The sequence below is a fragment of the Phasianus colchicus genome, chromosome 2 (assembly GCF_987193195.1).
Source record: "Phasianus colchicus chromosome 2, bPhaCol1.hap1.1, whole genome shotgun sequence".
NCBI lineage: Eukaryota > Metazoa > Chordata > Aves > Galliformes > Phasianidae > Phasianus > Phasianus colchicus.
The window spans coordinates 60,493,563-60,517,562 of NC_143437.1; the positions used below are offsets into that span (position 1 = coordinate 60,493,563).

At 39.3% G+C, this 24,000-nt stretch overlaps 1 protein-coding gene across 3 annotated transcripts in view; it reads right to left on the reverse strand.

Annotated features, from left to right (window-relative positions):
* NKAIN2 (sodium/potassium transporting ATPase interacting 2) overlaps window positions 1-23,323 on the reverse strand; it is a 513,591-nt gene extending 490,268 nt beyond the window's left edge. For 2 of the 3 annotated variants that reach the window (XM_090135834.1, XM_031610959.2), the window contains exon 1: window positions 23,183-23,323. In XM_090135834.1, coding sequence (XP_089991960.1) covers window positions 23,183-23,236 — 54 coding nt within the window. In that variant the 5' untranslated portion in view covers window positions 23,237-23,323. The remainder of the gene's footprint in view (window positions 1-23,182) is intronic. The other variant, XM_090135835.1, reaches the window with a different exon arrangement.
* Between the last annotated feature and the right edge of the window lie 677 nt (window positions 23,324-24,000).

Consider the following 24,000-nt stretch of genomic DNA (forward strand, 5'->3'; position numbering starts at 1 on the left):
CATCACTCTGTAATTCTGAAGCTGCTTAAACACCTATCTCCTTGTGGGAACAGTGACTAGAGATGTTGTGCTTGTTCATGAAATTTTTGGCTCAGGATCTTCTTTGCCTAGAGCCCCAACCAATCATTTCAACAGTGACACTTGAGTACTGCCGCATGGCTACCATGCTGCCATGTTAATGTCACATGGGAGGTCAGGGCTGTTCTAAAGGCTGCTGTGGTGCATCCCTAAGGACCAGGTAACTGCTTCATCACCCAACCTTAATCCTGTCTGTTATAGTGAAGAGCCAGAGACACAGGGACCCCACAGAAGACATCTCACCATCACCCCCGACTGCAGGTATGTCCACTGTGACGTCCCTCAACCTCAGCAGCATTACAGTGTGTCCTCTCTGAGATTCAGAGCTGCAGAAAGGAGGACAAAGACTTCCTATGTCTGTCATCCCAGTACATTCAAAAAGCTTGCTGGACTGACTGCCAGTATTTTACAAATCCAGTGTTCTTCCTGTTTTTCTTATTGCAACAAGTTTTTGGTGGTGGTGGTGGTGATAGTTTTGTTTGTTTGTTTGTTTTTTCTTTTTTGCATCAAGGAGGGATAAAATAAACCATGTTCTCTAATAAGGTATATGATAAGATACACGGAGGTATTTTCATTTTTAGAAGGAATGAAGCATTCTTCCAAAAGTTGTTATCCAAGCCTATACATCAAAAATTACATTGTGATTTTATTAATCACACTTCCAGGATAATCAGCAGAGGAACTACCAAAATACATTACCAGCTTTTTCCAATTTTACATTTGATTTATTTGGAAAGTGGCAAAGGAATCTTAATTTTGAAATGTACGACTGGAAGACTGCCTAACCGCTTATAAAGCTAGATGAAAACAAATGCCAGCAATTAGATTTTTGTCCACATGTTAATCATGCTACTCAAAGTTTCATAGCTTAAGTTCACATGCAAGCTTTGTATTTCAAAGAACCACCGCTCATATATCAAATAGAATCACATGCCAGAGACTATAACGACACATCAGAAATGATGCTTCCTGCCTCTTTATCATCATTTATCTCAATGATCAAGCTTTTTTTCATTTGTTAAAACATTACCATGTTAAACATTATGCAGCTAGCATTTTCTATTCTAAGAGTATTGACTTATGATGAAAAGTTAGTCACCTGATGTGGTTTCTGCTCCACTAGCCATATCTTTCTTACATCCATTGGCTGACTACCTAGAAAGGACATCAGACCTCACTAGCAACATACCAGCACCCTTGCTCACCAGATACAGTTACACATTGATGGTCAGGATCTGCATCAAGCATGTCTCCAACATGTATGAACTGTCTCACCAACTCACTTGAATACCTTTGTATGTTGTTGTTTCATATTTTTCCTGTGTTTTTTTTACTGACTTACAGTCATGCCAAACAATACCATACAAAGGAAAAATGAGCCTGATTCTCACAAAAGCAGATCAAAGAAGTAGGAAGGAAACAGGATGCAAGATGAAAAATGAAGGATGGCTGAAAAAGAAAGATGGAGGCCCAAGAAGAATGGGAAGGATCACGGTAGGAGGGAATGCAAAAAATAGGAACTGTTAGACAGGTATTTTGAGGTTTCTGAAATAGGGATGAGATTATGTGGTACAGATAGAGTAAATTGCTTATCATTTCTTATACAGGAATGGAGCACTTTGCCTTTATATTTTAAGAGGGCCCATTTAGGAAAGTAACTGAATAAAGAGTAGGTGGGTTGCAAAGATACAACAGATGGGATGCGGACAAACCTGGCACAGTGGTGGGAAGGGAAAAATGACACCCTGTGCAGTACAGAGATGAAGGAGGGAGATGTATGGAGCAATACAAGGCAGGATCGATGGTCTAGATGCTGTAGGTCTCCTGATGCTACAGGAAACACTGGCATTGAGGCCCAAAACCCTCCAGAGTGCAGGCAATACGTAAAACAGCATTCCAATCCCTGGAGATGCTGAAGTCTCAGGAAATGGGAATAATAAGGAATAAGAAAGTCTACTCAGGAGGTAGAAGCTTTTCTCTCCATTCCAAAGTTTCAGCTAGATCCTGCGTTCATAACAGATGTTATAGGGTCAGTAACAACAGATAACATGACAGCCAGAAGATTGAACATAGCTTGTAATTGATGGTAAGATCATAATATTTTGAGTAAGATATCTGTAGATGAAATATTTTGACAAAAGGTTTCCCAACTGCTTGCTGAAAGCAGATAGTGGTAAAGACTCTAGAATCAAGTTCCAGATTCTTAAGGAAGCATCTTTCAGCATTGGATGGGAATCTCTGTATGAAGCACAATCAAAGGGGCAGTACACCTTTCACATCTCAATGCTGTTCTGCTGGCAGCAGACAGCTGTGAAAACCATCCTCAAAGCATGCTGCAGACACTAGACTCTAATAATGACTGACACAAAGGAGGACAAGCAAACTACAACAGCTATCAGTGACACTGCAGACTGATCTAGCAGTCAACGGGGTTCAAAATGGAGAAAATTACTGTTTTCATTGTTTGTCCATTTGAGTATATATTTCTAACAAGTGCTTTATTAATAGGGAAAAAAAAAAATTGATTAAAATACTTGGAGAAAAATGTCAAAAGGCAGCCTCTGCAGATTTGATCTTCTAGCCTTATGAAAGACCATTCAGGAATGCATTAGGATATAGCCTTTAATCACACAATCACACAGCTCCCTTAACACAAATGTAAAAAGTGATAAAATTTAAAGATAGGTTAAAAAAAAAAAAAACACGTTCAGAAAAACTAAGAGCAGAAAATCAGACATAATTCAGACAGAATTCAAGACTGCTGCTTCAGAACTGTTCATCTTATATCCTAACGTATCAAAAGCTGTGGCTACTTCTAGAAGTCAGAATTTTGTCATAGAAATAAAAAAAAAAAAAAAGCCAACAAGAATCTTGGCATCTTTAGAGGAAATGAACTGAAACAGAAACAGCAGAACCCCACTTTAGCTTGTACAGCAATCCATCAACACTCAAGTCCTCAACAACACTTACACAGCAGAGAAGCAAGGATGTGCACAGACAGCATAAGGAGCTACAAAAAAATTAAAAAGACATTTAACCTCAACACTTGTCCAGGGGTGTAAATCTCTGTAGAGGCTGGGCCAAGAATCCTATTTCTTTCAGCAATAAAGTGTAATTTATATGTAAATTTTTAGTGAATTCAACTCTTATTTAAAAAGCAAATATTTTAAGAATAGTATATGATCATTTGGTAAGACTATCTAAGTAGTATTTAAAATATAATGGCAATTGAAAAGAATATAGTATTAACCAGTTATAACTATTACAGTATGTGCTAAATTTTCTTGTGCAAAGTCAAAGACGAAAAGAAAAACTGAAAATGTTTGAAGTTAAACATACATGTTATTAGGTGAAGGAAAATAAAGTAAGAATATACAAATGTAAAAAGAATCAGAGTGTGAACAGCAGAAAGCTCAAATTTTTCTGACAGACCCTAATGGATAAAACTCCAAAAGTCAGTAGAAACATTACATATACAGTAGTAAAACAAAGCCTCTTTGTTAGTGATAACAAGAGATCCTTCAACATATTTCCAAAATGAACAGGTACAGAGATCTGTTCACTGGAAGGTCACTACTTAAAATCCACATCACCATCTCAACCCAATTTTTAATAACAAACTTCTATCTCAGCAGTCATACTCACTGGCAGCAAAATATGCTCCTTCATTTACTTTTTTTCCAAATGTTTAAAAGCAGAGCTTTCATATATTATTGTTTGCCATAAATCTTTCATATTCTATTCTGCAAAAGAGGCAACATAAATGGCAAAGTAAGCAGATACTCTTGCTTTCCTTCCAGTTCTTGGAGGAACTTTTAGGACTGAGAAGGTGATTCCCTACAGCCAGCTAAGAAAACCATGCCAGTGACACCAATTTCCAGTATGCATTCCTCTGGGATACCAGAAAGTTTGTAGCCACTGACAAATTACTCAGACTTGCAGCCTATCTTAACAGCCCTGTCAGCTTTGTCAGATAACAATCTATGTTAGCTGATATTTTTGTATGGAGAACACAGCTGTAGTATTACTTCAGACCTGCCATGCCACTGAATTAAGAAATATGTCCCCAGACATCAACAATATTCCATGTTCTTTTTCATCATTAGACCAAATGATAACCACAATCTATGTTTTTTGTCATAATATCAAATGCAGTCATTCACAAAGTCAGTGTAAACTGAGTTTAACTGGTCTTGTACATGTACTCGATAATCAGAGGGAAAACATGCCTTAAATACAACAAAAAACACACTCTAAGAATTTCCTATTGGTTCCCCAAAGAGACAAAAATGTATATACAAGTAAATAATCATATTAGGATATATTACAAGGATTTTAAAATAGCATTTGATATCATGCATATCATTGTCCATCTGTTCTATAGAATACATTTGAAATAACATTTAATCACCTCTTATAGAAAAGGAAGTCAGACTAATTTTTTTAAAAAAACTTTATTTGGAGATTATATGGGAAAAATAAGAAAAAATGCAAAAGTAGTCAGGAAACTGATTTTTACCTTGCCTCTTTCTGACAATATTTACAACTGCAATTTCAGGTGAGTAAAAAAAGGTGAAAGCTAGAAGGCATTATGTTTAGAAGTAATCAAAATTGGAAAAGATCCATGATAGAACTTCATACTGCCCCCAAAAAAGGAGTATTTTAACCTTTACAACATCACACTTAATCACTGATTAATTTTTATGCATATAATAAATTATATACTTATAATTGTGTCCAGTTCTGGAGTCTGCATGCAAAAAGGAAATAGAGCTGTTCAAGCAGAACCAGAGGAGGGCCACAAAGATGGCCAGAGGGCTTGAGTACATCCCCTATGATGACAGGCTGAGAGAGCTGGAGCTCTTTAGACTGGAGAAGAGGAGGCTCTGGAGGGACCTTATAGCAGCCTTCCAGTACCTGAAGGGGGCCTACAGAAAAGCTGAGGAGGAACTTTTTATAAGGGCATGTAGCGAAAGGACAAGGGGAAAAGGCTTTAAACTGGAAGAGATTTAGACTAGACATTAGGAAGAAATTTTTTACTGTGAGAGTGGTAAGACACTGGAACAGGTTGCCCAGAGAGGTTGTGGATGCCCCCTCCCTGGAAGCATTCAAGTCCAGGCTGGATGGAGCTGTGAGCAAGGTGGTGAAGGAGGTGTCCCTGCCTATAGCAGGGGGCTTGGAACTAGATGGTCTTAAAGGTCCTTTTCAACCCAAATCATTCTATGACTCTATGATTGTAAATATAAATAAGACAGAAAAAAAAGAAAGCACAACAGAAGATAAAGTACAGCAAGCAGAACATTTCCAATGAATCATATTTTTTACTGCTGAAAAACTGAAGCAAGACAGCAAAGCCGCTACATTAATATTTTTGCCAGTGAAAAGAGAACCGTAATTGTGGCTACCAATAATTTCCTTGAATCACTTGGCAGATACACAGGTTATATGGACTGGCAATTACAAGAGTTCCCATAAGTTCAGACTTTCAACATTTTACATTTAAATTTTAACAGATCTAAGTGACTGAAAACAGGGTCAGCTTTCAAAAACCTTACTCTTAATTCCACAAATTCAGAACTGGTCCACTGAAAACACACTACCTGAACTGAAAAGTGCTGAAAACACAAAAAAAGTAACTGACTTTCAGAAACCTAGAAAGAAACTCATCCATCTAACTGTATGAGAACTGTATTTATAAAGACCGTAGATCATAAAGAAATAGATTATACTGTGAGGGTTTTTGTTGTTGTTGTTGTTGTTCAGTGCTTTTTTCCTAGTCTGGCAGATGGCAGTAAGCTCATAGCAACACTAATCAGATGGATATGCAATAAATAAACCAAAACATCCTCTTTTTTCCCATAGATTCAAACGATGACACAGCCAAAGAAAAGAACAGATGAGAAAAAGAGCTCAATCCGCCTGTGGGATGCCAGGGATGTAAAACACAGGCCAATGATGTGCAGAAATTCCATTCTGTGCTAACATGATTCAGGGAGATTGAAAAGAACACGTTGGAAAGATGACCAAAAAAATCCCAATTCAAACAGAGTATATTCAGTGGCTCTGGAAATTGCTTGAAGGAGCAGTTCAGAGGAATAAAAAAGGCATATAGAGAAATTAAAAAGGTATACTGAAAGGTGAAAGACTGCAATTCGGTGTGTAGTGCCAGTGCTCTGCTCACTACCCTCGGTCCATAATCCTGCTTCGAAGGGGCTCGGCCTCTGGCTGCACAGGGTGGTGAACTGGGGAGGATTGGAGATGAGAGAATGAGCAAGAAAGAACAATGTTATGAGCATTTTCATACAGCCCTGATTCAGTTTTATCTAGTGTTACTAGTAGGCACAGAGAACTCCAAGTATGCTCAGTTTTTCTTATTGTTGAGATTGGCTTTAAAGTCTCACTGAATGAAATCAGAATTTGAGCACTAATATAGTAGGAGAAAGAAAGCTTTAAAAAATCACTTTGCAAGGCTTTTTTAGATAACTGCTAAGGATGACAGAAACAACATTTTAGAGTGCAAGCAAAAAAAATAAAAGTTACATTTGATCATTCCTGCTTCTCCTGAAAAAGCAATCTAGTATTGTATTAAAGTAGCATTCAGAAAGAATTTTCTTGAGAGTTTTCTTAATGTTTTTAATAAACATTTTTTCATAAATAAATATTGTTTCATAAAGAGGCATTTATGTTGGTGCCTGGATCAAGTTTTTTGGTAACAACAATGAGTCAAAATTCAGTTACCTAGACCTATATCAAACTTTGAACTTGATAACTAAATAAGAAATTAAAATCAATTCTGGAATGGAAAATGTCAAGGTCTAAGGCTTCAGGTCTGATACCATGACTCTGGACAAGTCACAGAGGTTACTTGTATTTGACTCAGTACCATATAAAACAAATTCCAAACAAATAACAGAAAAGGTGTAGGTGATCCAAGGAGCTAAGCACGGGTACATTTCTGTATGTAACTCCTTCTTTTCACATATAGGCACTTTGGGGTTCTTCTTCCTTTCTCTCTCCTATTCTTGACTCAGCCTGAAAAAGAAGCGGATAGATGTTCCCACTGTTCCTCTCATGTTCTCTTGGAATGGCAGAGAAATGAAAATTTCAGCCCCCATCTACTAAAGAGGGCAACATACAAATGTTCATTTTTGTGTGAACACCCCGACAAGTCGCCTGTCACGCAACTTGCTATGCATAGGAGGCACTACAGCTACCATCACTCCTCCCTAGACATGCTGTAGCAGAAAGGACAGAACCTCCCATAGTACCAAAGGAGCACTCTTTGTGCCTGACTCCAGCACAGGCTGTAATTGCAGATCCTAGCCCTACACATGCGCTGAAGGTAGGCATAGGGTGCACATCTAAACCCAGACCCTCACCCCACTTCAGTCTGTCCTATTCTTCTCATTCTTTGCAGAGAAACCCATAAATTCTTCTGTTAGGATCTGAGGCAGGTCTACAAGACCTATTTAAGTAGCTTCACTACATTTACTGCTTTTTCAGTATACCAAGTAGCTGAAGCATAAAAAGAATGCTGCCTTCAGGCCTCATTAGAAGTTAAGGCAAGCTGGAAAAATATAGATGAGCATACTAAGGGAAAATCATTTAGCTCAGTAAGCTACTAAACATATCAATATCATATTCAGCTTCAGAGGATTTTAGTAAATACTTAAATATTTAGCATAATTTTTGTGTGATAATTGGTGAAGCTAATGATAAACATAATTTTAAGAGAGAACTAAAATCAAATTAGGAAAAGACAGAGTTAAAATCTGGTATCTGTAAGTATTAACACACCAGAAGATGAAAATAACACTTTTTATACAGTCAGAAAAGCACGGGCCTGGATGGGATACACCCATAAGTGCGAGGGAACTAGGAGAAGTGATTGCCATACTGCTCTCTATCATCTTTGAAAGGCCACAGAGAATGGGAGAAGTACTTGAGGACTGGAAGAAAGCCAGTATCACTCATTTTCCAAGAGGACAAGAAGGAGGATCTGAAAAACTACAGGTGAGTCAGCCTCACCTCCATCCCTGGGAAGGTATTGGAACAGATTATTCTGGATGTCAGCTCCAAGTGAGTGGAAGAAAAGAAGGTTATCAGGAGGAGTCAGTGTGAGTTCATCAAGGGGAAGTTCCATATAAATGAGAGGAAAACTACTTTACTATGAGGGTGACAGAGAACTGGAACAAGCTGCCAAGAGACGTTGTAGAGTCTCCTTTCTAGACATATTCAGGACCTGCTTGGACACTTTCCTTGGCAACCTACTCTAGGGAACTTGCTTTAGCAGGAAGTTGGACTAAGTGGTCTCTCCCAACCTCTACAATTTTGTGGTTTTGTATTATAAAATTTGCATTATAACTTTAAAGTTACTGGAGTAAGTGTATTTTTATCAGCTCTGAAAAGGACTTCTTTATGTCTGTCTAGCAGAGTCCTTTGACTTCCACCCTCAGTTTAATTTTTCTTTTTCTCTCCTCTCCTTTTGTCTTTCTCCTTGATTAGCAGTCTAGCATCGGTAACCTGCTAGTAGAAAGTGGCAGCATGAATGACCTTTTCCCATTTAATTCAGTGACATAAATAAGAAACATTTATCATTTACTTGGCTTATAGGACTGCTAAAGACAAATTCATCTGTGACACATGCACGAAGATAAATTCTTATCTGTTTCTAATACACTTCCATTAATATCAGATCTATCATCCATTCTCCTGAAGTCCTGAGTACCACCCATGCAGTGTAGGAGAATATGATTCTATTCAACTCACCAGGATTCTATTTTAAAAACTCAAAGGACATACATTCAGAGCTATGACTTCACTCAGGCATATCTGCTTAAGCTGCTGTCTCCTTTGTTGCAACACTGTGCTGAAAACAGCCATGAAACCCACTGCTTATGCTTAACAATGTCTGACTTAAGTCTCTGCCTGTGCCTAAGTACGTGTACTAACATTGTCTCCATGAAGCCCAGTTTACCATTTCAAGCTACAGAGGTATATGAGCTTTCCTGTTAAAGTCCCCAGATTCCAAGACTTACTGTGAATCATCATGTGTGCACTTCAGTACATCTGCAATAGCTGACATATAACTGCTTCAAATCTGAATTTGATGCCAAATATAACATCTTTACACTGCTTTGAGACATACCATTTTTTTCCTCCGTACATTTATTCATCTGTAAAACGCACTCACTCATTTCCTGCGTATGGATAAATATATGAAATTAAATGCTTCAGACTGGCATGGGCTATGAATCCCTGAAAAACAATCATTCATTTTGACCTTTTTGATTTCAGAGCAGTATAGAAAATAAATTGGTCTGGGGAAAAAAACACATCTCTGCGAAAGTAAATTCCCAAAATTCACAGTGAGTCCTGCCTCTGATGGGACTCTGTCTACTTTCATTTTCTTCTCCCCATTCCTTCATTCTCACATATCACAATGGTTCTGTTACTATGTCAAAATTCAGTTCATATTTCTTAGATACACTTCTTGAAATGATTAAGCCTTACTATTATCCTATTCATTTATGTAAACAGATTTTCTTTCACGAAAGATTCTTTTCCACAGCACGGGCAGCATTTCTTGGAAGTTTCTCTGCATCTTTTTCTTCTGTTAAAGTGCAACAGACATGATATTTCCCCTACATTACTAACCTGTTACTTACTGGAAAAAAAATGATAGACCAATAAAATGTAGGCAGATTTGTTTGGCTAGACATTGCTTTGTCACGAAGTAGATCACTAACTACAACCAAGAAGATTCATTAAGACTCAATGAGATATGAAAGAATCAGAAGGAATGATTATGTCCAGAAATATACACTGTTTATTAGAAGCTATCTAGGAGGAAATTGTTGCTACTTATGTCACATAGTTTATGGCTGTATAAAATATATTCCTTATGGCAGCAGATCAAGGCAAGATAATACAGCAAACATCAAATAAGCTACAGTTCTAGCTATCTTTTGTAAGTATCGAGGCATTTAATGGAAGTAATACAAGTAGGACCCAAAGTGGTGAAAAGATATAAGCAGTGACAAAAAGAGGGTATGAAAAAAAACTGCTTTTGCATTCTCCATTAGTGCCCATAGAGCTCTTAGAAAAACAGAGACTCGATCACCATTATGAGGGCAAATAGTCCTTATAAGGATGAATTTTATTAACTCTATTCTACAACTTTCCTGTTTATAATTAAATTCATTTTAATACATAAGCAAGCCTGAAGAAACTACCTCTTTTTTCTGGTTTGTTTGTTTGTTTGTTTGTTTGACCTCATACCGTGCAGACTCATAAGCAAATGCGGTCAGTTAACAGCTCTGGTTATAGTAGAGCGTGTGTGTGTGCATCCACATGTGTGTAAATGTGTGTGGAAGAGACAGGGCAGAGCTGTGTGATGAGAGGGGTAAAAAAAAAAAAAAAAAAAAAAAGAGAGTTTATAATCTATGGTATGCTTAGCACAGAGTGTTACACCAGGTGTGTATAGGGGAAGTCAGTGTGTAGGCTTTCTGAGTACTTGAGGCACCCAATCTAGGACCTGATGTTCTCTATCAGGTTGGTTCTTCCAAAGAATAATTCAGAGCACCTAAGTTAAGTTTGCTAAATACTAATAATAAGGTAGTGAATTCACTCCTTGAGGCATATGCCTGCCTACATCACCTTGATAGGCAGCCTCAACACAAAAGTAGCTGGTGTGAATTCCTCTCAGATAGGGAAGTATAGCAGCAAAAAAGGAAAGAGGTACAGAAAATGATACAGATCTCCAATATTATGCACTAGAAATATCTACTTTAAGATTATACTAGCTGGCTAATGAAAGAGCTTGTATTACTTTTGGAATCACAAGGAGACTGTAAAGTAGCTGCAACAAGAAAGAGGTTATAAAAGATAATAACAATATAATATTTTGCAAACATGAGCGTTCTTCTTAAAAGAACTTTATAGATGCACATCTTCCTTGAATGATTATTTCCCTTTCAAAGGCCAACTTCTTTATAGTAGCACTACTCATGGCATGGGTTATCCATTAAAATCAGTGTTGTGTAAAGCATTCTTCCTTGTGAAATTAGCGTGTTAAAGAGATCAAAACAAGAATTTTTCTCACACTCCAGGAATATTAACTGAAATACAAAATTTTCTTACCCATTTTTAATAAAAAATGAGGATGTTCTAACTTTTGTGATACATTAATGTGGAGGCAAAGCATGGAACAAAATATCTAGATAGATCAATATTACAAAAAGAACTGCCAATCAGAAATATTTATGCAAATTTGTAAAACTGCTCTCCAGCTCACTTTCAGCCCACGTTGAGACAATTATTAATCAATATACTGCCAAGTATAACATAATTCTTGAGATTTTTTTCTTTGTTCCACACCATAACCTAAGACGTGATGAATTTCAATTGAAGTAAATAAATAGTCTTTACTTTTTGACCTTTAAAAAATATTCACTAAGCACATTTTATCTTTATCAAATTTGATCTTCTAAAGGGATTCAGGTAACTGTGTTAGCATACTGACCTTATACAAGCCCCAGTATTGCTACCATGTAAATCATAACACTAGTAGAAAAGAACAGTTAGTTTACCTGTCACACACCAAACATTTGGGTCGGGGTTGAACTCTATGTAAGAGACAGCACAAAATCACACCACTGTAGAAAAGATCTGCACAATTAGGAAGGCAGAATTTGCAGGGACCACATCATTCATCAGGAAAGGTTCTTCATGAATGCAAGTTGACACTTTACATGCAAATGTTCCTGGAAGAATACCCAACCCTTCCCTCAGCACAATCCTCTCAATAAATTTCCCCATCTTCAAAATAATCCAATTCCTGTTGGAATACGTGGGTGAGAAACTGATGTATTTCACTGTGAAATCATTTAATACTGAAAGACTGGGGATGTGGCCAACTTGGTGGCCATCAATATGCTGAGGTAAGAATGATGCCACTCTTCAAAGTTTGCATGGATACTACCCATGCTCAGTCTTCCTCAAACCCAAGACGCAGCTGGGTACTACCAACATGAGGAGGGAGATGTTCATGAGATCAGACAAGATCTTATACAAAAGGTGACTATGGGATACCAAGATTGGAATCAAATTTTCTTGAAGTCTGGAAAGATGAAAATACTGTTTGCATCTCCCATACCTTCCAATTGTGACAGACATACCTCCAAAGTGTCTCAGACCAGCCTGTTTTCAAGTACTTTTCTGGCACTTGGGATCATCTGTGCTCACTTTTACAGAGATCTAGAATACTTCATACCATTAAAAATAACATTCCTCTAAGTTCACCTGTACTGCTATTCTCCAAATCTCCTTTCATCATCCTACCTGTCCAGTTGTGGGGGCAAATGAACTTTTTCACCCACCAAACCACTATCATTGAATGTATCAATGCTTGCATAGAGTATCAGGGCAACTAGGATCTTCAGTACAATCATTCTTTGGAGACCTCAAACCAAAAGGTAATAGGGAACTCTTTAATGTAAATTCTGATTTCCTTATTCATATAAAAACATAACAGCAGTGTGTCAAAAGCCAGCTATTTTTAAATGCTACAATCATAAAATGAAATGTCAAATATTAACTGTTCAATCCATTCATCACTGTAGTTTTGTATAACTATCCTGCTTTAAATTAGTTAGGAAACCGTTTGGAATAGATGCTGCAGTTTTCAGAATAATGTTTGTTCACTTTTCAAGAAAAGTGAACAAGAAGCCCAATTAGTTATCCCAAATACTGCAGGGCTTCTAATTCATTCAAGCTCTGAAAAACAAACCTAAAGCAGGAACAAAAGAAAAACCTACACAGAGCTGGACACATATACATTCGCTAAGCAGGTCTGAGCTGCACTCTGCAGATTTGAACTTAAAGAAGCACTTGAGGATGTGCACATCCAGCTCAACAGACAAAACAGAACGAAGTGGTTCTTGAAAATACGTTCTTGTTGGGCCAACAAACCTTGCTGTTCATTGGAAATACTTTTTTCTGGTTTAGTTTACATTAGCTCCTAACTGCATTAGAACTGTGCCACTTCTATATTCCTCATATTCTACAAATCTCTTATGCACCAAAATTTCTCAAAGCTGCACTAGGTTGACAGGGACCTGAGGACCTGATTTCCTCAGGAAGGCACTCACTCAGTGTGATCTGAGACACTCAGATGTTGATACCTTTCTCACTCTCCCATTACAAGAGCCAATTGAAATTGCTGGGAGTTCAAAGCAACTTTACAGGTACTGCACTCTTAACAAGCAGGTGAATAGTGCAAGATTCATCACTGCTTCATTCCTGTTTTACACCTGCACTAATTAACTGAAACCCTGAGTGCTACAGTAGCCCACTTTGGTGCAGCACAGGGGGTTACATTCATAACTTCCATTATCACTGGGGGCAGTAGTTACGTACGTGTGCTGGGCAGAAAGAAGCAGCTGTCCTCCAATAAGACGCTAGTCATGACAAATATAATACAGACATGGGACCCACATAATTGTCTTTGTAAGTACACAGCAAAGCAAGAATGATTGCAAATGCCAGAAACCACAAAAACACAACATTCTCCCCCCTACTTTTTTTATTTCAATTTGCAAAGAGCAGCACATTTCTGCAGCAAATAGAGCTTACTAAACCAGCTGCCTTTTGTTATTGTCCTTATGCTTATCTGCGATATTATACAACAGATACCATTTTATCGGTGTCATAAATAACTTTTATTATGCATCTCAAAAAGCACAGTTTAGCACGACGCAGAACAGACACCATCTCTTTCAGCAGTTGAGCCCAGCAACTTTCTTCCATTTCTGCCATTATCACCCTACCTCTTGGTGATGGCTTTCATTAAAATATATATATATATTAGACAGCAGTCCCAGTAAATATTCTGAGAAGCTGCCAGGATCAGAAAAAGGCATTGCTGGCTATATTGATGAATGTTGCATCCAGTTTTAGTTTGTTGTAGTTTTCCCTCCACGAGTACCAAATTTACTGCCAGCTCCACACTCAGGAAAGCCAGTCTGATAAAATTCATAACAATGAACTCTGTTTTCAGGATACACTGAAGCCCATGTCTTATGTTAACACTACCAGTGCCATCATCTGGCTTGTCACCAGCTGCTGTCACTGCCTGTGACCATTACTAATGTCATAAAAGCTAGCAAGCCTAAAGGGCATTAGATATGAATGGCTTTAAAAATTAAAATAAAAAAGGAAAATATCAACTTCATAGCTAATGGAAAAAAAAATAATCTATATTTTAAATTCTTTTTTCAGACAAGCCTCATTCTTTCACATTCTCTTAGCTGCTGATGTTTTCATTTATTTATTTATTTATTTTGCTGTCATCTGCTCTACGAATTTGAATAGTGATGTAATGACATATGACTGCCTGGTATTCAGTGGTACTCACAGGACCTTTGTCACTGGTGGCTCAAGTGCACAATGAGCAGAATCTTCAGTTTAATGTATTTGTGACTTTGTGAATGCAGCAATGAAATGCAAATGGTTTTTTTCTCCTTTTGTTTCTGCTTTGTAATAGAACAGCCTGCCACAGAGGCTGGGGCCAGAGAATAATGGAAAATGCTGGGCCATTGTGGACCATAGCAAAAATTTGCAAACTTCACATTTTGTTTAATTACTGAAGAATGACTTTTCAAAGATCCATGCATTGTTCTGAAGAGACATAGTAGCATCCATCTTCCTTTCCTCACAAAAGCTTTTCGTCTTCAAATGAGAAAGAATATACTTGTCGGTGGTCAATTTGTAGTCTCTTATGAAGAAGTTTAAAGGAATTTTTAATTAGTAAATTGACCCACGGTATGAGTCATCTGGAAGGAATTACATTAGTTCTTAAAACAGTGAAGATTTCTTACATAAATGTTAATCAGCACCTTAGACTTGAGATCTCCCAGTGTTGTGTTGTTCTGTAAACCATTTCCCTTCACTACATGGGACCACACAAGAGAGACAGTAAATGTTACTCAAGGCGAACAGGGGTAGCACCCTGACCTCCATTACAGACCTCTAGCATGACTTCCATTCATGTAGAAGAAAAATTATGCATCACAGAATCACATAAACGTCACCCATGTTTATTCGGACAATATTCTAAATAACAGCTCTGCAGACTGCCTTTGCTTCCTGAGCACAAAGATATCACCAAAGAAGAGTAGATTGAACTGTGCAGTGAAGTAAACAAAGGTGTGTGAAGGAGAGATGCAGTCATTACATTACTGACTGGGCAGCAACTCAAAGATCTGTATATAGCCAACAAAAAGAGGCAGCCACCTCCAGAAACTGGTCCATAGCCTATACATTACGTGCTTAAATGAGATAAGCACAAATCTCTCTCCTGCTATCTGCAAATGGCCCTTCATTTTTGCATTCTGAAAGGTGATGTGACATATGACTGGCAGTATCATTTCAACATCTCTTTTAGAAATAACTGAATTAACTTCATATTCTGCCTGCTGTATAAAACTCTACTAATGAGATTTCCTTTATAAGAAAAGAAGGGTGACTCAATCTGTTATGGTATGAATGCAGGATACGATAGACTTTTCCTGTTCTCATTCATGTAACTGGTAAATTGCCAGTTCTGTATAACTGGTGACTTGCCAGTAGAAATGCCACCTAAAATCCCAATTGAGGGAAAAAAAAAAAAAAAAAAAAAAGAAAGAAAGAAGGGAAAAAAAAAAGTGGAAAGTGGTATTAGAAGCCATTGCCGCAAGCAGCATAGAGAAATCTGAGATTTGTTTATGTCATATACAGGGTATTTTTACTGATTTTAGCAATCAGTAGCATAATCAGTATTTCTTATGTATGTTACATCATTATTTAGGCAGCAGAAAAGCAAGTTTGTGTGTGACAAGTAAATCTGAGCCTCAGATGAAAGAAATTTTCAAGGTAATCAGTTATAAGTAAACATTTAAGTGAAGTTACTAAAGGCCTAAACTGATAAGCATTTCTCATAAGTTATGTATGAATTAAAATCAAGTTTTTATTAAAAATGCATAAGTATGATCTGTGGTGAATAGGACTATTAGCTATGCATATTTACTTTTTAGTGAACACAGATATCAGTAACTTTTCCTCTAAATGTCATTTCCATTACAGGGTCATACAGTGATATAAAGCTGAAACTACCCTCACATGCCATCCAGTTGGTACATGCACATCTGTGCAGAGGGGATAAAATAACAAATTGTGAAATCTCTGCTTGTCACAGGGGCAAGAAAGTGTCCTTTCAGCTATTGTGTCCATTCTACTTATCAATTCCTAGAACTCAACAGCCTCCCTCTTTCATTCACTATAATATAAATATATATACATACACACACATATAAAAGTAAGAGGAGATTTATCTGGATGACAATAAAATATTTGATGCTTTAAAATTATTGTGTTTTCAGCATATTTTTTATGATCACATCTTATTTACAGTGTCCCTGGCTTCCTCATTCCTGCAGAAAGCCTACAGAAAATTATCTAATAATCGAAGTGAGCGTCAGTTAGTTTAATCAGTTTGATTTTAGCATCAGTGAGTGGTTACAGAAAAATGGAAAGCAGTGTCTTGTTTATGTGTTTTCTACAGGATCTTAATTGAAGTGTGCCCAACAGCTGACATTACTCTGGTGAAACCAGGCTCCTTCATTTCCTTCTACACTCAATGAAAACAAATGGCTTTCCAAAGCAGCACTTCTCAATATGGAGATCATGTACAGTCTTCACCCTAAATTTGTCAGATCATATATACCCTTGTCCCAGAACAAATACAAAAACACTCAGTATTGTCATTCTTCTCTAAATGTCACCTAAAGAAACACACGTAAAATAGATGATAAGACCCATGTCTACAGGATGCATGGAGGGCCTCATCTGATGGACCAGGACATTGAGAAGATTTCCAAGAAGATTTTTTCTTTCCATGAACTAATCCATTCACATCACCAAGCACTTGTTGCTTTGCCTGCATTGTATGCATTCCCACTGTTCAGGATAGGAGAATCCTCACTCCCAACTAAAAACGTGTTGCTTTTTTGTTGGTGGCGGTGGGTTATTTTTTTTGTTTTTTTGTTTGTTTTTTTTTTTGCTTTCAACAATTCTGCTATGGAACATATTTCTTTCTGTTGACTACCAACCGATAGATTTCTCTCCACTGCCTACAGAATGACTATGGAGTTTCTTGTGTCTTTAAAAATTGCTTACTTAGTGCTTCTTGCAAAGAAACTTTTAGTTTTTAGCAAAACAAAAATCCTTCCTGCTGCTCATCATTCAAGCTGCTAGCTCAAGTCTCTGTCAAAACAAAATTAATTCCTGCTGCCAAAGATTTGCCTCATGGCTATACAAGAAGAGTAACTTAGCTGGATATTCTAGGTTCCTATCTCCAGGTAGTCTATTCACCTCTTCTCAATCTATTTAAGCCTTTCTGTCCCACCCATCATTGCAGTATCTGAATGCTGATTCTGCTCACTAAACTCTAAAGTAGTTCAGTGTTGAGAAGCAGTGAATTAGATTTGCTGTTCAGCTGCTTTGAATCTCTTACCTCTGTAACTTAAAACAACAAACTCCATTTTTCTTCAAGTGCATGATTGGTTATTCAGTATTATTATTACTCATTCACATTTCTTTGAAAAAAAACATACTGTGCATTTCATACTGAAAGTCAATCCACTAAAACTGAATGATGTAATGTATTGCAACCTTTGACATCCACTTTCTGTGTGTGTCACCACTTTTGACCTCAAGTTACTAGAAATAAACAGCTTGGTTATGAATCTTGGGTATTTATCTCAAAAACAGAACAGAAAAATATTGTTTACTTTTCTACCAAGGTCTTGCTTAAGCCAAAAAAGGTTGCTACATATTCTTTTCATAGCAACAAAAGATGTTCACTCACTGAATTCATGAGCAATTCCCTCTTTTATATATTCCCAGCAACACCTCAAAATCAACTTCTTAGTATTACAGCTTTCAAACCTACATCTGCTGAAAATCTGCTATTCATAAGATTGTTTCCTTTTCATTGCTAGTACGATCACTATGTTTTCAGATACAATGAAACTAAGACTTTCACTTTCTTTCCTATCAAAATTGAAACAAAGCAAGCAACAGAATTTTAAAGAAGGCACAGAGAGTAGTGGTTGACAGTCACAATTTCAAAGGCAGGCAGGGACTTAAAAGTACTATCCAAAATGGAGACAACAATTCTTTCTACACTCTTTCTAGATTGATAAACCTCCATGTCTACAGACTAAGAGGAATAACATAATCACTTTCCCTTCCATTTGTGAAGCTCATTTCTTTAATTTCCCTGGTGCTAGCAGAAAATGTAGGAACACGTACATGTCATCACAATTTTCCATTGCAGACCCTTTTCTCCTAAAGCTGCTATTGTCGCTGTTGCCAATGGTTTTCAATGAAACACATTTAAAAAAACAAGCACACAGAAAAAGAAACACAACACTCCCTGAAACTCAGTAACTGGAACCAAACACCAGAAGTTTTCCCACTGCAAAAATAAAAATTAAAAAATAATAATAATAATAATTCCACACACTAGGTAAGTTCTTTGACGTGCTATTGGAAAGTGATAAGCAAGGTATAAGAGTCTATATTAAAAAGAGATGTTAATTACATTAAACTACAAAACTGTAGAGTAGTTAATGCTAGAGAATCTCTGCTATGAATGTGTTTGCTTTCTGAGGGACCCTGGCTCTAATCTGCCAAACCTCACTCCCTGAAGGTTCAGAGATAATTCAATCTGCAAACTGTTGAAATGTGAGTTTCAACATCCAAGCAAGGCTATTTGTAGTATAAAATAGTAGCAAACATTGTAGGTAGGTTTATGAAATAGATGAGAACCTGCCAAGATCACCATTTTTTGAAGAGTTTGACCTTGGTTTCAAACACTCAGATTATAAACAAACAAAACCTGATGACACCTGATGGAAGGAAAAAAAACAAACCACAACAAAAAAACACCAAAACAGTAAGTAAATATTTTGCCCATGACTGAAAAAAAACAAACAAACAAACAAACAAACAAAAAAACCACATAGATATTTGCTGCTCATGTTTGAAACACGATGAAAGCAGATCAAGTGTGCCCTCATGTGCAACATACCTAAATATGTGGTTATGGATATTGGTACCACAGGAAAGTATAGAAATCACCTCATATGATACAGTTTTTGAAATAAAGTACTTGAATACACTCTTAATTCATATTATTCATTTGTGAAAAAGCACAAAACAAGTACATTTCCATGCAACTTGTTAGACTTTTGATCATTTTTTCTTAGCTCAAAGAAAAACTAAAGATGGGCAATCAAACTTGGGGCTTTCATCATTCTGCTTAGCAACTATACATCTCAGATAGTGGCTTCTAGAAGAGGTCACCCAGGAGCAATCTGGTAAGGCATCAGGTGAGATTATATCCCAAACCATGGGCTGTTGGTGAGGAAAAGGAGACTTGAAACTTTCAAATCTTTGCCTGTAGAAAGCACCAATTTTCAGAATTTGGGGAAATTGTGCCTGTTGTAGTACATGCTCCTTCAGAGCATCTGATTAAATCCCTCAGAATCACCAGCTGAGCCTTGATATGTATACAGCTTGGTTACAAATTTCATCGGCTGTAATACTTAGCTTCTACATCTGAACTGAGTTACAATTTACTTTAAAAATAAAAATAAGATCTTGCCTGATGGATAGAAACAATAAGATAATGATTCATGAAGAGTTTCCAAAGTTTCCTTTGGAAATATTGACCTTTCTCACCATTCCACTTGGAAAGAGAGCTTCTAAGCTGAGAAAATGCAATACTTTGTCTTTTTTGCCACTGTTCCCAGCCACAGAGAACACCAGGAATTTCTGACTGGCTTCCACGGGGCTCTTGAAGCCTTTCAGAAAGCACCAAATCAACAATAATCATGGCAGGTTCACTTTTGCTGTTCTTGCTAAGAAGTCTGAACAACAGATATTAGTGTTACTGATTTAAGCTATTAATTCAAAGAAATAATCCAAAAATATCCAAAAATAAGGAGATATAAAGAACAAAATGGAACAGTAAAGGATTCTCTCAGTGCAATCAGGATGCCTGGCACAACAAAAAGCAGCATAGCCCCTATGTCCAGGGTTCTCTTCAGAAGAACAAAGGACAAGAGAAACCAAGATTTGTATATTTTAAAACTAAAAGATCATTAACATTGTATACAGGAAGCAATGCCTTGTTCCCAACATCAGCAAAATTAGCTATTACTTGCTGTTAATTCTTCTCATTGGCTTGAAATACAGAGGAAAATGAGCTGTCGTAGGTTGTTTTCCATAGTACAAATGAGTGCACAAATAGGAAGGTATATGTATGTTAATAAGCAGGGGAGCAATGATCAGTATGCCCTTGAGAGAAGAAACATTCCTCAAGCTTTCTGATAATCAGATTGTAGAGTATGTCACATCAGCTAGGAGCACATAAAATGCATTTATGAAAATAATTTTGCTTGTGCAGGGACTCCCCTAAGTTGATGAAGCTCTACTTCTGAATCAGGATTTGAAACAATCCTTTTTTACGCATTCATGGACATCTGCATCCTCTGTGAAAATGATATGCAACAATGTCTCCAATGAGCTGCAGTATCCCTCAATACTACTTCTCATTACTACAAAGTCCAGTCACACCACCACCACACCCTAGCACCGCAGAAATGGAAGAATACCTACCATTTCTCTCTCACACACACACAAAAAAAGAATTTTTTCCTTTAAAAAAAGTCTTTTTTTCCCCTCAAATAAAGGTATATTTTCTGCTTTGGATGATCATTTAAAAACTGAAATCCATGTATTAGTAATAAAAGGTTTCCCTGTTAAAAGTTCTAGGTTGTTGGGTTTTGTTTGTTTGTTTTTGTTTTTAAGTATGCTTATCGCTGTAGAAGTGCTCATCAGCCAGATGACATCTTCATCCTTTGTTTTACATTAGTATTAAAACAGCTGCTAATTCCAGGGTGAACCTTAGCAGCATTTCTCCTTTAAGCAGACTTTGCCTAAAAAGCAGTGATAACTGATCAACCAACCTCATACCTACATGTGCGAGTTAAGTCTCCTCAACTTAAAACTTGTGATCTGATGGTTTATGGTAATATATCATCAAGAATACAACAAGTAATAAAGTGCAAAGAGGGTTGTTGGTTTTTTTTGTTTGTTTGTTTGTTTCCCCAAATAAATGATTATTCTTGCTTTGGACCTTTTTAAATGCCATGACAGAGGCCAGATGTGACCCAGAGATGTGTGTTGCTGCTAGCATGTTCTTTTCACACCCAGGAAACCTCCCCAGGTTTGTTTTCAATTCATGAAAAAGTCTTCACATTAGAAGTTTGCTCAAGCTACTCCAGAAGATAATCCTAACTCCAGCTATATATATATATGACACTGCAGCTCACGATCACTTATAAAAAGCTTACAATAATGCTACAGTTCTACATCAGCTTACCTGCTTGTCCACCTGCTGGTATATTCCTGTGGGGCGTTTCTGTTTACGTCTTCACCACTGTTTTTTATGTATTTTTATCACCGTGAGTTAGCAAATACGTTTGCCTTCACAGGCTCCCAAAACAATAACATTTGAACATCTTAACACGTTCCACCCTTGTCATAATCTCCTGGCTGTTGACTGCATTTCAAACATAGCCTTTTAGCCACACAAGGCACTATTTAAGCCATTTTCGTTCTCTTTGCAGAAAACATGAAAAGTATGCTTCTAAAACTTAAATGGCTTTAAAGAACTTCAGTGATTAATTTTATGTTTCTAAATTGCTGGGAAAGGTTACATTCCTGCCATTCCACTTGAGATTCACTACTTCTATTTAAGATTCGTTTTTTAGACAGTGTGCATGAATAAATCACATCCGATAAGATCCATCCAGCTACAAAGAATCAGACAACTTAGGTGGAGAACAGAACCTAGAAATAAAATGCTTTCCGGAACACAAAGGGATTAAGGGCTGATTACAGCCAGTAGGAAGACCACAGGCATTTTGGGTTTCTGATCTGCTAACACCTTGTCTTTTTTGTACTCATTTTGGTCCCTGAAACCTATCGGGTTTTCTTTTCTGTAGTTCTCTTAGCACCTGTCTGCAGGAGAAGGATTGGTGACAATGCCGGTTGCTATTGAGACCGACCAACACTCTCAGCTCTACTATTCAGTACGAGGCAGATGAATGGGGTAATGCAAATTATTTCCTTTCTGCAATAAGGTTAACTGCTTAACAGAGGTGCTGTCTGCACCTCTGCTGCCAGCAGATCCACACTAGGTCTAAAGAAAAGAAGAAGGAATGGTCTTTAGCCATGTGTCACAGCCTCCAAATCCATAGGAATGCCATACATCATGTACCAGACTGGATGATACTAATCCAGGTACACGTTACTAGAAGAGACCTTCCTGCAATTCATTAACTTTAAACGCAGTCACTTTGAAAGTGCTACAGTACCACTGCATGCCCTGTACACACCTTGGAAGCGGGTTTATTTTTAGGCAGTGTCTTTGTTACTGTATTTCAGCGCCCACTTTTCAAACTCAGTCTAGTTTCGCCTGGCAGCGGAGCTTACAAATGCTGCCACATGCCCCCTGTACATGTGAGTATAAAGATATAATCTGTTCCGTAACAGTCTAACGACAAAACGTTAGCACGCACCGCTAAGTCTGAAAGACACAAAAATACACATCTGCAGAAGAGCGCAGACGGAGCAACTTCCCACGCACACACCTGTACGGCACACTGCCCGCCAGCCACGCACCACGCGTGACACGGCCCCGGCCGCGCAGTGCATAACGCCGAGCGCCGGCGACAGAGCGGGCACCAAGTTGAGCTCAGGCTGCCACAAACGCCCGACTTTATTAACTCCGCCGCGCGCCCGCCCAGCTCGAGCCGCGCCGAACTACCTGTAACGCAGCCCCATCTCCCGCCCGCCTCTCCCCGCGCCGACCCCAGGACGCGGGCAGTGCCCCCGGACACCTCTCCGGGCACAGGGGAGCCGCCGAACCGCCCCGCCGCTTCCCACCCGCCCACCCACCGTCCCTCCGCGGGCCGCCCCCGCCGCCACTCACCAGCTGCGCGCCGCACACCGCCACCAGCGTGCACCGGCCGCTGCAATAGCCCATGGCTCCCGGCACCCCGCGCCGCCGTCCCGCGCCGCGCCCACTCAGGCGGCAGGAGAGCACCGCCCGGCCGCCGCCCGGCTCCCGCCTGCCGCCGGCGCGCCCCGGCCCGGGACCCGCATGGGGGCGCGCCCGCCGCCCGCCCTCAGCCGCGGCCGCAGCGCCCGCCGCCTCGGCGGCCGCCGGCAGCGGGGCCGGCCGCCCCCGCGGAGGGCGGCAGCGCCGAGGGGAGGGCGGCGGCAGGTGCCTGCAGGAGCAGCCGCGCTCTGCCGCTCAGCCCCAGAGGCATCTGGGCTTCAAAGTTTGCCCCCTCAACTCCGCTCGCAAACCATCCGGGCTCGCGGCCGGCTGCGGCGGGAGGGAGGCGGGGGGAGGGAGGAGGGCGGAGGGACGGGGAGGCGAGGCGAGGCGAGGCGGGCGGGTTGGCGGCGGCGCGGAGCTCGGTTCGCGCTCAGAGAGCGGCTTCCCTCTGCCCGCGGCAGAGGCGCACCCCCACCCTCCTTCCTCCTCCTCCTCCTCCTCTTCCTCCCGGCAGGGCTCTGCAGCCCAGCGCTGGAAGACCCGGGGGCGCGGCGCAGTGCCGTGCGGGCCGCCTCTCTACCGCTTTGTCTGCTCTGGCGTGGCGAAGGATGCTTCACGACCCCCCCGCACCCGCGCGCCTTTGTCTCTGCAGGACATCGCTCCGCGCCCACACGCCCGGGGCTCTCCCGCACCCCGCCTCGGCCCGGCCTGACACGGACCGGCGCACCCTGGCCGTCCGCACACCG